Raw genomic sequence first — 13,302 nt, 5'->3', positions numbered from 1 at the left:
AAAGTCTTAAATTACTCAATCCATCCATTTTCTAGAGCCACTTATCCCCACAGCGGTCGCACGCTTGCTGTCGCCTATCTCAGCTGGCTTTGGACAGTAGGCGGGGGACACCCTAAACTGGTTGCCAGCCAATCGCAGGGCACACAGAAACGAACAACCATTCATGCACCCAAACACACCTAAAGACAATTCAGTATGTCTAATTCACCTGTCATGCATGTTTTGGGAGTGTGGGAGGAAGCCGGAGTGCCAGCGCGGGCTTGGGGAGAACATGGAAACTACACACAGGAAGGCCAAAGCCAGGTGGATTTGAACCGGGACCTTTGAACTGTGAAGGTGTCTTATGATGCACAGAGTCATATGTGCAACAAGTTCCAAAATCTGGAAATGTTACTGAGTGATATCAATGAGAGCTCCACTTGACTGACTGAAAACACTTCCTGTCCACACGCCACTTTTATAAAAAAAAGGATGTGATATAGATCAGGAAGCAAATGTTAAAGGGTAAATGTTGGCATGAAGGAGGAGGAATGACGTGCAATAAAAAAAAAAAAAAAAAAAAATTGAGCCAAAAAAAAAGAACACCAATCAATGAATATAAAGAGTCAATAGAAAAAAAAAGCATCAGTTGTCGCTTGATCGTTGTTGTTTCAGAGCCCAGAATAGATAGCATAAACTTAATTTCCAGGCAACGCTGTGTGAAGGTGATTGATTTCAGACCAACACTGTGCTGTTATAACAAGGCTGCTTGCTCTGGGTTCCAAAAATGATCAGTTCGTTTTAGTGCTGTCATGACTAAGCTACTGGAAAATAACTTCAAAATAAAAGCGTAGCAATGTCATCTTTGTCATATGTTACTGTATCATAAGTACAATTTATTTTGAAGGCTTGGCCGACTTCCTCACAAAGTTTAGCTTTGATACCATGGCTTGACAGGCAGGTGCATTGTTTCGTACGTAGCAAATCCAAACACAAAATGAGATCACATCCCAAAGATCCAACCAATTGAACACGAGATGTGGGCTGTTGGAAAAGTTGATCTTGGGAAAATAAAGTTTGGGCAGCCCTGGTATACTCGAAAGTGCTGTTCACTGTTTTCAATTTAGAAGTTTACAAGAAACATTTAATCGTTAATTAGGGTTATGGAATGTTTCTAAGGAAGTCAGATATGTTTAATCTTCTCTAAAGTGTTTTTTCAGACAGACCTTTTACAGACAGGCAGACCTTTTTCTTTAAATAGAATTTTGCTGATTTCGGCAAAACGCTTGAAAATATGCCATTTGCAATTAAAAAATAAATCAGTAAATGTATATTTAATGTTAATGGATCAAAGAATGTTGGACGGAATGGTTGGCCTTCACGCATTTTCATCTTAACAAAGCTGGCCCCACAAAAGTATGGACACCTCTGACTTACGGTCAAGATAGGCTTCCTCTTGGTCCTCATGCTCTTCATCCTCACTCCCTCCATCACCAAGAAGGATCTCCCTTTGTTTAGACACTGCCTTGGAGGCTGCTTGACGTATTGTTCGCTTTCTGCTGACATCCTTGTCATCATCACTGCAATCTACGAAATCAGAAAAAACTAAATTATTGAGAACATCAGTATCATCTGAACATAGCATGTAACATGCAATACAAGTGAAGTCAAATTTATTTATAAAGCACATTCAAAAAGACAATAGTCAACCAAAGTGCTGTACAATAAAATAAGAGTGCAAATAGAAATATAAAAACAAATATTCAAGGTATAGGCAAGGTATAGTGCATTACCTAAATGTATTTAGTGGTGTAATAAGTATTTAGAATAATTTTCAACCAAATTTTTCTGAATGATAAAATAGTTACAGGCTATACCGGTTGCAAACACTACAAAAAATATGATTTAAGATGGAAATTAAAAATTGCAATGGTGGAAGCTTCTCTTACGTTCAATGGAAGACCATAAAAACCATAAAAAAGGGACACAGTAGGAGAAACCCCTATGACCAACAGACTTTTTATGAGGAGAAAATGTACAGTTGAAGACCAAAGCTTGGAGGAATTTATACATAGAGAAAGTAGCTTAGACAGATAAGCTGGTGCCAGACAATCTAAGGCATAGGTGTCGAACTCCAGTCCTCGAGGGCCGGCATCCTGCATGTTTTCCGTGTTTCTTTCCCCAACACACCTGATTCAAATGATTAGCTCATTAGCAAGCTCTGCAGGAGCTTCAAAATGATCCCAATCATTTGAATCAGGTGTTTTTGAGGGAAAAGGTTTGAAAACATGTAGGATATCAGCCCTCGAGGACTGGAGTTCGACACCTGTGATCTAAGGCCTTAAAAGTTAGGAGAACTTTAAAATCAGCTCTGACCAAAATAGGCAGCCAGTGAAGGAATGCTAAAAGGGGGGTTATGTGGCAATATCTATTTGTTTTAGTAAGGATTCTCGTTACTGAGTTCAAAACAAAAATCATAACAATTTTTCTGTACATCCTAGCACATCACTTCTATTGTCATCTGACTTTGAAGTGGCGTGCAGACCACGGCCATTATCGAAAAGTCATAAAATTTTAAAATCTTAATATTCCATGTCTTAATGATATTCTGACCAATTTTCACTTGTTTTACTATAACAGACTGAGCACAATACATGAAAGTGTAAAATATGACATTTTAATCAACCACTAGGTGGCGCTAGTAGGTATTTAAAAAAACTTTATTTAAAAGTGTTAAAGACATAAGTTTCCATGTGTCTATGAAGTTTTAGATTTTTTAAAACTATTATAATAAAGTTATTAAGGTTTATGTCACTCTTGGCGAAGGAAAAATTGAACACATAATTTGAAGCCACGTCCCTATCAAATATGTCGGTAAATCTGCACCAAACTTTGCCCAATTGTGCCCCTATGTCTGATTATAGACCACAGCAAATTTAAAGGCGATTGGGTAAAGCGTTTAGGAGAAACAAGGAGCAGTTTGGGACCTGCAAACGTGCAAAAATGGGCCAAAAATGCACATTCAAAAATTCATAACTCTTTTTCTGTACATTTGAGCACATGGCTCGCGCTGACTTTTTTGCAGGTCTCTAGGTCCTACATATGCCTAAAAATTTTCGTAGCTCTAGGTCAAACGGGCCGGGACCAGGTGCACTTTTTCGACCTTAGGTGGCGCTGCAGAGCCATTTTTTTTTGCATTTTTTTGGGAAACAAAAATATCCAATTTTTCACCGGGCCCGACAAATGTGCAAATTTTGGTGACTTTTCGTGCATGTTTAGGCCCTCAAAAATGGAAAAGCGCTGCACAGTAAATAATAATAATAACTAGAGCTGCAAGCAGCTATAAAGGGCCCTCGCAGACCTGTGCACGTTGGGGTATGAACAGGTCGGGGTATGAACAAGGACTATGAACGATCAAAAAGTAGTTGTAGATGACTTCAGTGCAGGACTCTTACCAAATATGTAAAATTTAGACAAGGTGGGACAATGTGGGTGGAGTTACTGCAGCTTTTATTGTTCCAATTTTGTGACTTATAATGCCATATAGGCCACACCCACTGTCGAAACATCGTACTGATTTGTGGAGGGCATAAGGCATGGCCACTGGCTTTTCAGAAAACATTTAAGGGATATCACTTCAAGGGGCTCAGCAGAGTACATAAAAACATTAAGGATTTGCTATATTTTTTGCTGCCACTAGGTGGCGCTCGTACTATGATAAAAAATAGGCTTGTAGGTGTGTTTGACATTGGACTCCCATCCCATATACGAAGTTTTAAAAATTTCAGATCGTCTAGGTCCAATTACAGCAAGTTTTACCGTTTTGGCGAGACATCGGATTTTGAGTTGGCATAGAGGCCACGCCCTTTATTGAAAAGTCATAAAATTTGAGAACCTTAATGTGTCATAGCTTTTCTGACCATTTTTGAGTTCATTTAGTCAAACAGGCATTTCACAGTACATAAAAGTATAAAAAATGAGATTTTTGTGCGTCACTGGGTGGCGCTGTAAATGATTTGAAATTTTATCACATAGCTGTATTATTGCATGACTTTTAAAGTCCCAGAAAAGTTTCAGATGGTTTGAAGCTGTCATAGATGAGCTATTAAGATTTTTGTCACTCTTGGCGAAGAAAATAATAATAATTTGAAGCTCCGCCCCCATCTTTTATGTCAAGAGATCTTCACGATATTTGGACTATGTGTGTCCATCAGTTGGATAATGATTCATGCCAAAGTTGAAGGTAATGGGGTGAATCGTTTAAGAGAAAAAGGCACTAGTTTGAGACCAGCTAATGTCTAAGAATGGGACAAAACTGCACATTAAAAAAATTCATAACAATTTTTCTGTACATCCTTGCACATCACTTCTATTGACTTTTTTGTAGGCCTTGCAGTCCTTCATTTGCCTACAAATTTTCATAGCTGTAGGTCAAACCAAACAGGATTGACTGTAATCATTCGACTAATTACATTTTTTGCAGCCACTAGGTGGCGCTAGCTTAAAACTGGAATATATTTTTGTCGATATGTTCAGGAGAATATTTTCATCCAATATGTGAAATTGTGAGAAGATCAGATCATCTGGGTCAAATTACAACAACTTTTACTGGACAGATAAAGCTTCGGAATGAAAATGGTCGTAGAGGCCACGCCCATTATCGAAAATGCGTAAAATTTGGTGGAAGTCAGCAGGGCTGTCTAGAGGCTTTTCAGATTTAATTTCAGCGATATGACTTCAAAGGGCTCAGCTAAACACATAAAAACACAGATATTGAGGAGTACACAGACACAGTGACCTCCTACATCACCAAATGCATGAACGACGTGACCCACATCAAGAGGATCACCACACGAGCCAACCAGAAGTCATTGCTAACAGGAGACGTCCACAGGCTGTTGAGGGCCATAAAGGCCTTCAAAGTTGGGGAGAAATCAGCCCTGAGAACAGCGAGAGCCAACCTGTCCCGTGGCATCAGGAAAGCCAAACAAGACTACACAAACAAGATAACCTCCCACTTCAAGGACAGCAAGAATGCACACAGCCTATGGCAGGGCATTCAGGCTATCACAGATTACAAACCTGCACCACAAAGCTGTGAGAGCGACATCACTCTGCTCAACAACCTAAACAGTTTCTTCGCACGTTTTTGAGGAACAGAACACCACCCGCCCACAGAAAACACCACCACCTTCGCACGACCATCCTCTGTGCCTGTCTGCTGCCAGCGTGAGGAGGACACCCTCCGTCATCAACACTCGGAAAGCAGCAGGTCCAGACAACATCCCTGGCAGGGTGCTGAAAGACTGTGCAGAGGAGCTGAAAGATGTTTTTACAGACATCTTTAACACCTCCCTGAGGCAAGCCATTGTGCCATCAGGCTTGCCTCTGTGCCAAAGAAATCCTCCCCATCCTGCTTCAATGACTATCGTCCAGTGGACCTGACACCCATCATCATGAAGTGCTTTGAACGACTAGTCCTGTCACACATAAAATCTATCCTGCCCCCCAGCCTGGACCCGCATCAGTTCGCCTACAGGGCAACGTGATCCAAAGATGATGCAATCTGCTCTGCCCTCCACCCGGTACTCACCCACGTGGACAAGAAAGACTCATATGTGAGAATGCTGTTCATAGACTTTAGCTCAGCGTTCAACTCCATAATACCACAACTCAACTGCAAACTGGACACAGTGGGCCTCAGCACCTCACTCGTCAACTGGCAGCTGGATTTCCTCAGCCAGAGGCCTTAGGTGGTGTGTGTTGGCAACAACATCTCAGGCAGGATCACCCTGAGCACGGGGGCCCCTCAAGGCTGTGTGCTCAGCCCCCTCCTCTTCACCCTATTGACACACGACTGCACAGCAACCCACAGCTCCAACCACCTCATCTCCAACGGCGACGAGACCCACTACAGGAAAAAAGCGGAGCTTCTGACCAGATGGTGCAAAGACAACAACCTCCTGCTAAACATCAGCAAGACCAAAGAGATGGTTGTCAGCTTCCAGAGAGGCCACACCCAACACCCTCCCACTGACCATCGACGGTGCTGCAGTGGCGAGGGTGAGCAGCACCAAGTTCCTGGGGGTGCACATCAGCGATGAACTCAACTGGAACACCAACACTGCATCTCTGGCCAAGAAAGCACAGCGACGTCTCTACTTCCTTGCGCAAACTGATGCGGGCAAGTACTGCGCCACCCATCATGACCACATTCTACAGAAGAACCATTGAAAGCATCATCACCAGCTGCATCACCGTGTGGGGCGGGAGCTGCACTGACTATAACAGGAAGGCTCTACAACACATCGTGAGGACAGCTGAGAGGATTATTGGTGCTCCAATCACCTCCCTGCAAGACCTGTACACCACCCACCTCAGCCGCAAAGCCATCATGATTGTCACCGATACAAGCCACCCTACACACCGTCTGTTTAGCCTCCTGCCCTCTGGAAAGAGGTACAGGAGCCTCCACTCCCGCACCACCAGACTCAGGAACAGCTTCATCCACCAGGCCGTGAGACTATTGAACTCTCCCCCTTTCCCACCCGTGAAACTGCTGAACTCTCTCTCTCTCCCCTCCTCCCTCCCACACTCAACCCAGCCAGAAGAAACACCTAGCTGGCAGACGAAGTTTCGGTAATTGGACCCGCCCCGCAGCCATATTTATTTATAATTATACTTCTATTGCACTAGCGATTATACTTAGAACTATAACTACCTCAAATACACACAGCTGGGACAACCACAATCTTGTCTTGCTTTGTCGTACTGTTGGATTGTCTTGACAGACACATACACACACACATATATATATACACATACATACATACATACACATCGTTATTTGATTAATACAGTACGGTATAATGTACTTTTTTGCATTTTTCAATTTTTGTACATTTTTGCACATTTTTTAGATATTTTTTTATTTTGAAATATTTTTTATTTTTCCTAGAAAAAAACATACTGAGACCGCGATATCTGAGACCGCGAAGTAGGAGGGATCACTGTGTGTGTGTGTGTGTATATATATATATATATATATATATATATATATATATATATATATATATATATATATATATATATATATATATATGTACGCAAAAAGATGTAAAAGTTTTTACATTTTTTATAATTACTTAAAAACAAATAACTGCCCTGCAACAGCAACATCCTCTAACATATTCAACATGCCTGCATTTTTAGCACCAACATGTTTATGCAAAAATTGATGGATTATTTAACATAACACCAACAGAATACTTCAAGTTAAATAGCAGTTCAAACTCAAAATCATTTCTTTGATAGAATCTACTTGTTTCCCAATGTTTATTTGCTAGATTATTTTAGTGAACATACAAACACATTGCAAATAACTCATACATACGATCATAAAAATTTAAATACAATTGATTCACATCTCTTCAGTTTTATTTCATGGTTGTTCCATAAATTGAGACCTTAAAGATACACACATTTTCTTGACCGGTGAATTGTCTTCTGGTGGCTAGCAAAAAAAAACAAAAAACAAAAAAAAAAAACGCACATAAGCCGCACTGGACTAAAAGTATATAATATATATATATATATATATATATATATATATATATGTTTACATTGTGTAGGTTATTACTTACTGCTGCTGCAATTACTGCTTTGCCCACTCGCCTGCTTTTAATTTCTAAGCATTGAGAGAAAAAAAAAAAAGAGAAATGTGTATGTCAATTTTGTAATTCTTAACGCACCATGGTCAACCCTTTCTGTGGGGAAAACATTTTGGGAGTCTTAACTAACATCTATTTAAATCATACAAATACTCAACCTTCGCCAAGACTTTTATGTGCATGTTATTTCAAATCAAACATTAGCAAACACGGAAAAAATGCCAGCAGTTCCTCAAAATATTTAAATTGGTCAAATTTCTTCATTTGCAGTAAAACCAAATGCCTCAGGTGACATCCCTTTCTGGAGTTTTTTTGAATAAGCTACCAGTTCCAAGGGTCTGACTCCTGCTGTAGCAGCAGCAGGCAGTGGAAGGTTGTGAAGATCTACTCCAACTGTCGAGGGAGAGGCATTTGGAGTTAATTTGTGGTGTTGTGACTGCAGCAATATAGGAAGGATCCGTGGCAGGTGGTGAGGCTCGGACATAGCTGTAGAGTAGGAGAATGTGGTAGGTTGTGAAATTCTGACTCCAGCTGTAGAAGAGGAGATTTTCGAAGATTATGGAATTCAGACTGCAGCAAAAGAGAAGGATTTAGAAGCAGAAAAGAAGGAATCTTTTCTTACTCCGTTGCCAAAACGGGTGGGAGGATCTTCAGTTTCTCTTCATTTTGATATATTTTTTGTCTTCCACTTTTCTCCTTTAGCTGCAAGTGTGTTTTATTTTCTAGGAAGAGACTCTTGCTTTTCATTGAAGGGCATGTTTTTATTTTGAGAATGGCCCTCCTTTTGCTTTTATGCGAGACATGAAAACGGAACCAACTTCATATGTTCAGTCTTTTCCAATAACGTCCCCTATGATGTTAAATATTGCCTTGACTGCTTGTAAACAATGAGAGAAGAGTCTTCACTAACTTTGCCAAAATAGGGTATCTCATCCCTCCACCTGGAAACCATGGCAAGGGTTGAACTCGTAGGGTCGACATCAATGTATTATCATCAAAGCCTTCAGCCTGCTCTCCAAGTAGTGAGTCAGCCAGGTAGGTTATTACCTCTTCATTCCATTGATCTAGCTCTTCAGGTCTCACCACATTTGGCAGGGCTTTAGGAAATCTTTTTATTATTTTTTTGGGGAATATTTTTTAATTACATTATGGAAAATAATACTTCGTCACAATATGCTAATACAGTGGTTCTTAACCTAGGTTCGATCGAACCCTAGGGGTTCGGTGAGTTGGTCTCAGGGGTTCGGTGGAGCCTCCGCCGCAGAGGTCCACCCCTCAGTCTAGTCTGCAGTTAGTGGGCACAGTTATTGAAAGCGTCCTGCTCTGAGATTTCCTACCGGTCCGCTTTCAGGTCGCTGGTTTATGCAGCAGAGTGAGACCTCCCTATCAGGCCGCTTAGAGAGGGCTGTATATGTGTCTGAGTGAGACTCCCTACCGGTCCGCTTTGAGAGCGCTGGATAAGCAGCAGAGTGAGACCTCCTTCTCAGTCGGGACTACACACCGGAATTAGCCCGTTATCTCCCGAGCGCCGAGCCAGGCAAATAAGCTCCTGCGGCCGGCGATCTACCCGGACTCACTCAAATCATATTTTATTTTTTACTAAAGAAGGGTTCGGTCAATGAGGATATGAAACTGTGGGGTTCGAACCACTGTGCTAATATTTTTTGAGGACTAGTATACACACATATATAATATAAACACACACACACATATATATATACACATACATATATATATATATATATATATATATATATATATATATATATATACACACACACACACACACACACACACACACACAGTGATCCCTCCTACTTCGCGGTCTCAGATATCGCGGTCTCAGTATGTTTTTTTCTAGGAAATATAAAAAATATTTCAAAATAAAAAAATATTTAAAAAATGTGCAAAAATGTACAAAAATTGAAAAATGCAAAAAAGTACATTATACAGTACTGTATTAATCAAATAACGAAGTAATATTAGTTAATAACTATGTTAAGAATTCTTCAAGCGTTAGAGCTCGGGACGTTTTTTTTTATCTTATTTTGAAATGCATGCTTTTAATTTGTGGGGGTCGCGTTGCATTTCCGTTTCCTCTTTTACGTTCTCTGTGCGTCATTTGGCTCGTTACGGTGACTTATTGAATTACAACGTAAGCCCATATTTATAGTTTATTATCATTTATGTTGATAACGCACGCTACTGCCTATGTTTAGTAAGCGATGAGTGTTTATTCTGTTTATCTGTTCGTTTGTGTAGAGGTTGGACTTTATAGTTAGTAGTTGTTGTTAGTTGTTGCTAATCCGCTAGTGTCGGCTAAAAATACAGTAAATTCATAGATTAAGTGTTTATATGTTAGTTGACTGACTTTAAGATTGTTGTTGATTTATTATTCAACAGATACTACATGATACATCATACATGAGCCAAAATAAATGTGAAGTTCAATGTGATGGCTTGCGTACTCTTTCACCGGAGTCTTGGTGCAGATAACCAGTCCTGAGAACAAATTCTCAACAAACTAAGTAATATTAGTTATTTAATGAATATACAATAATGTTAATAAAGTTAATAAGGATATTGTAATGTTAAATAATAGGAGAAAGGAAATAAAATAGGCAAAAAATCCCCCCCCCAAAAAGGATTGTTTGTGGTTACTGCGGCTATATTGGGGCGTACATAGAAATCTAGGAACTGATACCCTACTTCGCGGGTTTCAGACTTCGCGGGGGGTTGACAGCCCCCATTGACCGCGAAGTAGGGGGATCACTGTATATATAAATATACAGTGAATATATCAACACAACATACATACAAACAAACAAACAATATATCTATCCATCTCTCTCTCTCTCATATATATATATATATATATATATATATATATATATATATATATATATATATATATATATATATATATATATATATATGTGTGTGTGTTTGTGTATGTGTGTGTGTGCGCGCACACAGTGAACCCTCGTTTATCGCAGTAGATACGTTCTGGCACTGGCCACGATAGCTGAAAATTTAGTCGCACCACCCTTTGCACATTAAGAAAAAAAAAATATTTTTTTTAAACGTGAAAAGTCTTTATGCTATACATATTATTTAGGAAAAATATTACTGCAGCACACATATTTAAGTAAATTTTAAATTATTAACACGAGAAACTGGAAGAGCTTGCACAGACCCATCTTTTGAAGACTTCATTCAAGATCAGAAAGGCTGACGTTGCACACAATTTTATCTTTCTGAGAGAGCAACACACAAGTTTTTCCTCTGATGGTGAGATTTATAGATAAAATCGGACCAAAAAATAATCCTAAAAATGTATACAGTATATGTGTCATTAGGGTGCAGTCAGTTTTTGTCATTCAGTCATTCACATTCCAGTCGACCAGGGTTGTGCGATGTGATGCAGTTGGTGACAAATGACCCCCACACATCAGAATTTGAAGCTACCAGATCAGTTTTTGTTTGTTCACTGTGGGTGGACATGTCATCAAATCGAGGATCTTGCATGATATCTTTGAAGTGGGTTCGGGGCATTATTCAAATTACCTGTGGGTTTCCCAGGTTTCCTGGCCAACAGTCATTTAGTGATGGTACTCTGGTGACCTGGCACAAGAGCCCACCCCCAGAAACAAAATGGAAGAAGGCCCAAAACTCTTTACATGGTGCTAAGTGGACAAGTAAAAACGTTGAAAAAAAAAAAAGAAAAACACTCCACTTTTCCTTTTTTGCATTATTCACCTTGTTGGAAAAGAAATATGATAAAGAGAATAATATGAAACAGAATGTTTCCTGAAGCCACTGGAGGGTTCATCATTTCCAATGCCTGTTGAGCATTGAGTCTTCTCTGCATTTTTGTTCTTTAAGGGGTTTGCACACCACAGAATTCTTGAGAATTCCCGATAGTAATGCAATCTGCATCCAACAGGTCATTTCAATAGATAGGTCAATTTGAATGTGTGTACACCCGGTTGCAAATGCGAACAAGTCATCTGCTTGCCACATAGACAACCCCCAACAATCTTGTTTTTATGTCTCTTATGGTGCTACAGTTAGTCTCAAGCAAGTGAAATCTGCTTTTGTACAAACTTATGGAATGATAATGTGAATCATTATAGCATCATACAAAGGCAACCTTATCTTGATGCAAAAATGACCTAAAACAAAAGTCACTAAGAGATTAGTTTTTTATTGAATCTGCATCTATGCTATTTATGGATGTTTATGTTGACACATTGTGATTGAAACCACATCTGCCTGGGTGTGTGGATGTGAAAAAGCCTCATTGGCTTCTGACACACCCAGAACACACCCACACATGTTTTGACTTTTTGTTTTGTGTTTTTCTACTCATGCTGTATTTTACTTCTTGTGTGTTTGGCTGTATTTGTAACAAACGGTATGTTTTGAGTACAAAAAACTAAACAATTCTTATCTTGAAAGAAGTATTCAATATACTTCTGTATATATACTGTCTGTGCAAGCCCCACTCAAAAACAGATCTCAGAAACCCCACACAGGGTGTCCAGATAACGACCACATTTGCATGATGCTCCCCCCAGCAAGATAAAGTTGGTGTGCAACTTCTCTTCTGTTTAATTTAAACATAACAAAGTTAGCCATTCACAGGGGATTGAGGATGCGAGCTATAATCCTTGGTGCCATTTGGCACTCCGATGGTCTTTATAGGTAGAAGTGCCAAATGGCACCTCTCTGGTCTTTTAGTGTTAAACCATATACACTGTACAGAAGTGTACTTGTTGGGGAGAGAGAGAGAAAGAGACAGTGTAGGCTGCGCTGGAGCACCTCATCCACAAAGCAGCTCCGTAGATTTCTTTTATAATAAAATGCTATTTCACTTCTAAACTCTCCATTGTAATCATCTTTGATCACGTACAGACTTTGATTCACCCTCCGGGCCGCTACTAACATGACCGCAGGGAGACTTTAAAAGAAAGGGCTTCTTCCATCAGCAGTCGACAATCCAGATTGCTAAAGCAGCTTCCTTAGGGGTGATCGTTTAGTTACGAGTCGTAACAACTGTTTCCCTGCATTGCCAAAGGTGATGGCAGCCATCTTCTAGTGTTCGCCTCGTCCTTAATGTAGCAAACGGTGGATTCATTCACTCTGGAATGGCGGGCCACTACCACCTAACTTCTCCCTTCGAGACGTATCACCTTCTCAGCAATTGTCATAAAAATCTGCGATGTGGCAAGTCCGCGATAGTGGAACCGTGAAGTAGGGAGGGTTCACTGTATATGCACATAAAATCCATTGCTTTGATCAAAATCTAATGCAGAATCATAGTTAGGGAAAGCCATTTAAAATCGATCGCAACAAGCTCAACCTTTGAGTTTATGAGACAAGAGTGTTATATAGTTCATTGTCTCAGGTTTTGTAAAATAATAAAAAATAGACCTACAGCAGAGCGATTTAACTGTCTCGACATACTACACAGCAATTTTTAGTCGGAAATATGACATAATTATCTCCTATTATAAGTTTTCCCAGGCTAACTCACAAGAGAAAAATGCTGTTTGTATTGATCAGCTGGAGACAGGGCAGTGAATAAATGAACAATCAATGGATTGATCAACTGTCAATTTCTTTTTACACACATCCAGTGTTTGCAGAA

General features: G+C 39.8%; 1 protein-coding gene across 6 annotated transcripts in view; it reads right to left on the bottom strand.

Moving 5' to 3' along the window:
- Positions 1-13,302, bottom strand: part of nucks1a (nuclear casein kinase and cyclin-dependent kinase substrate 1a) — a 72,182-nt gene that overhangs the window by 32,021 nt on the left and 26,859 nt on the right. For all 6 annotated transcript variants that reach the window (XM_088423762.1, XM_088423765.1, XM_088423763.1 and 3 more), the window contains one exon: positions 1,417-1,566. In XM_088423762.1, coding sequence (XP_088279888.1) covers positions 1,417-1,566 — 150 coding nt within the window. The remainder of the gene's footprint in view (positions 1-1,416; positions 1,567-13,302) is intronic.

The sequence above is a fragment of the Hippichthys cyanospilos genome, chromosome 9, assembly GCF_059441005.1.
Source record: "Hippichthys cyanospilos isolate Australia breed blue-spotted pipefish chromosome 9, RoL_Hcya_1.0, whole genome shotgun sequence".
Taxonomy (NCBI): Eukaryota; Metazoa; Chordata; class Actinopteri; order Syngnathiformes; family Syngnathidae; genus Hippichthys; species Hippichthys cyanospilos.
The sequence above is the reverse complement of the archived record's forward strand: the minus strand, read 5'-3'. Positions and strand labels throughout refer to the sequence as shown.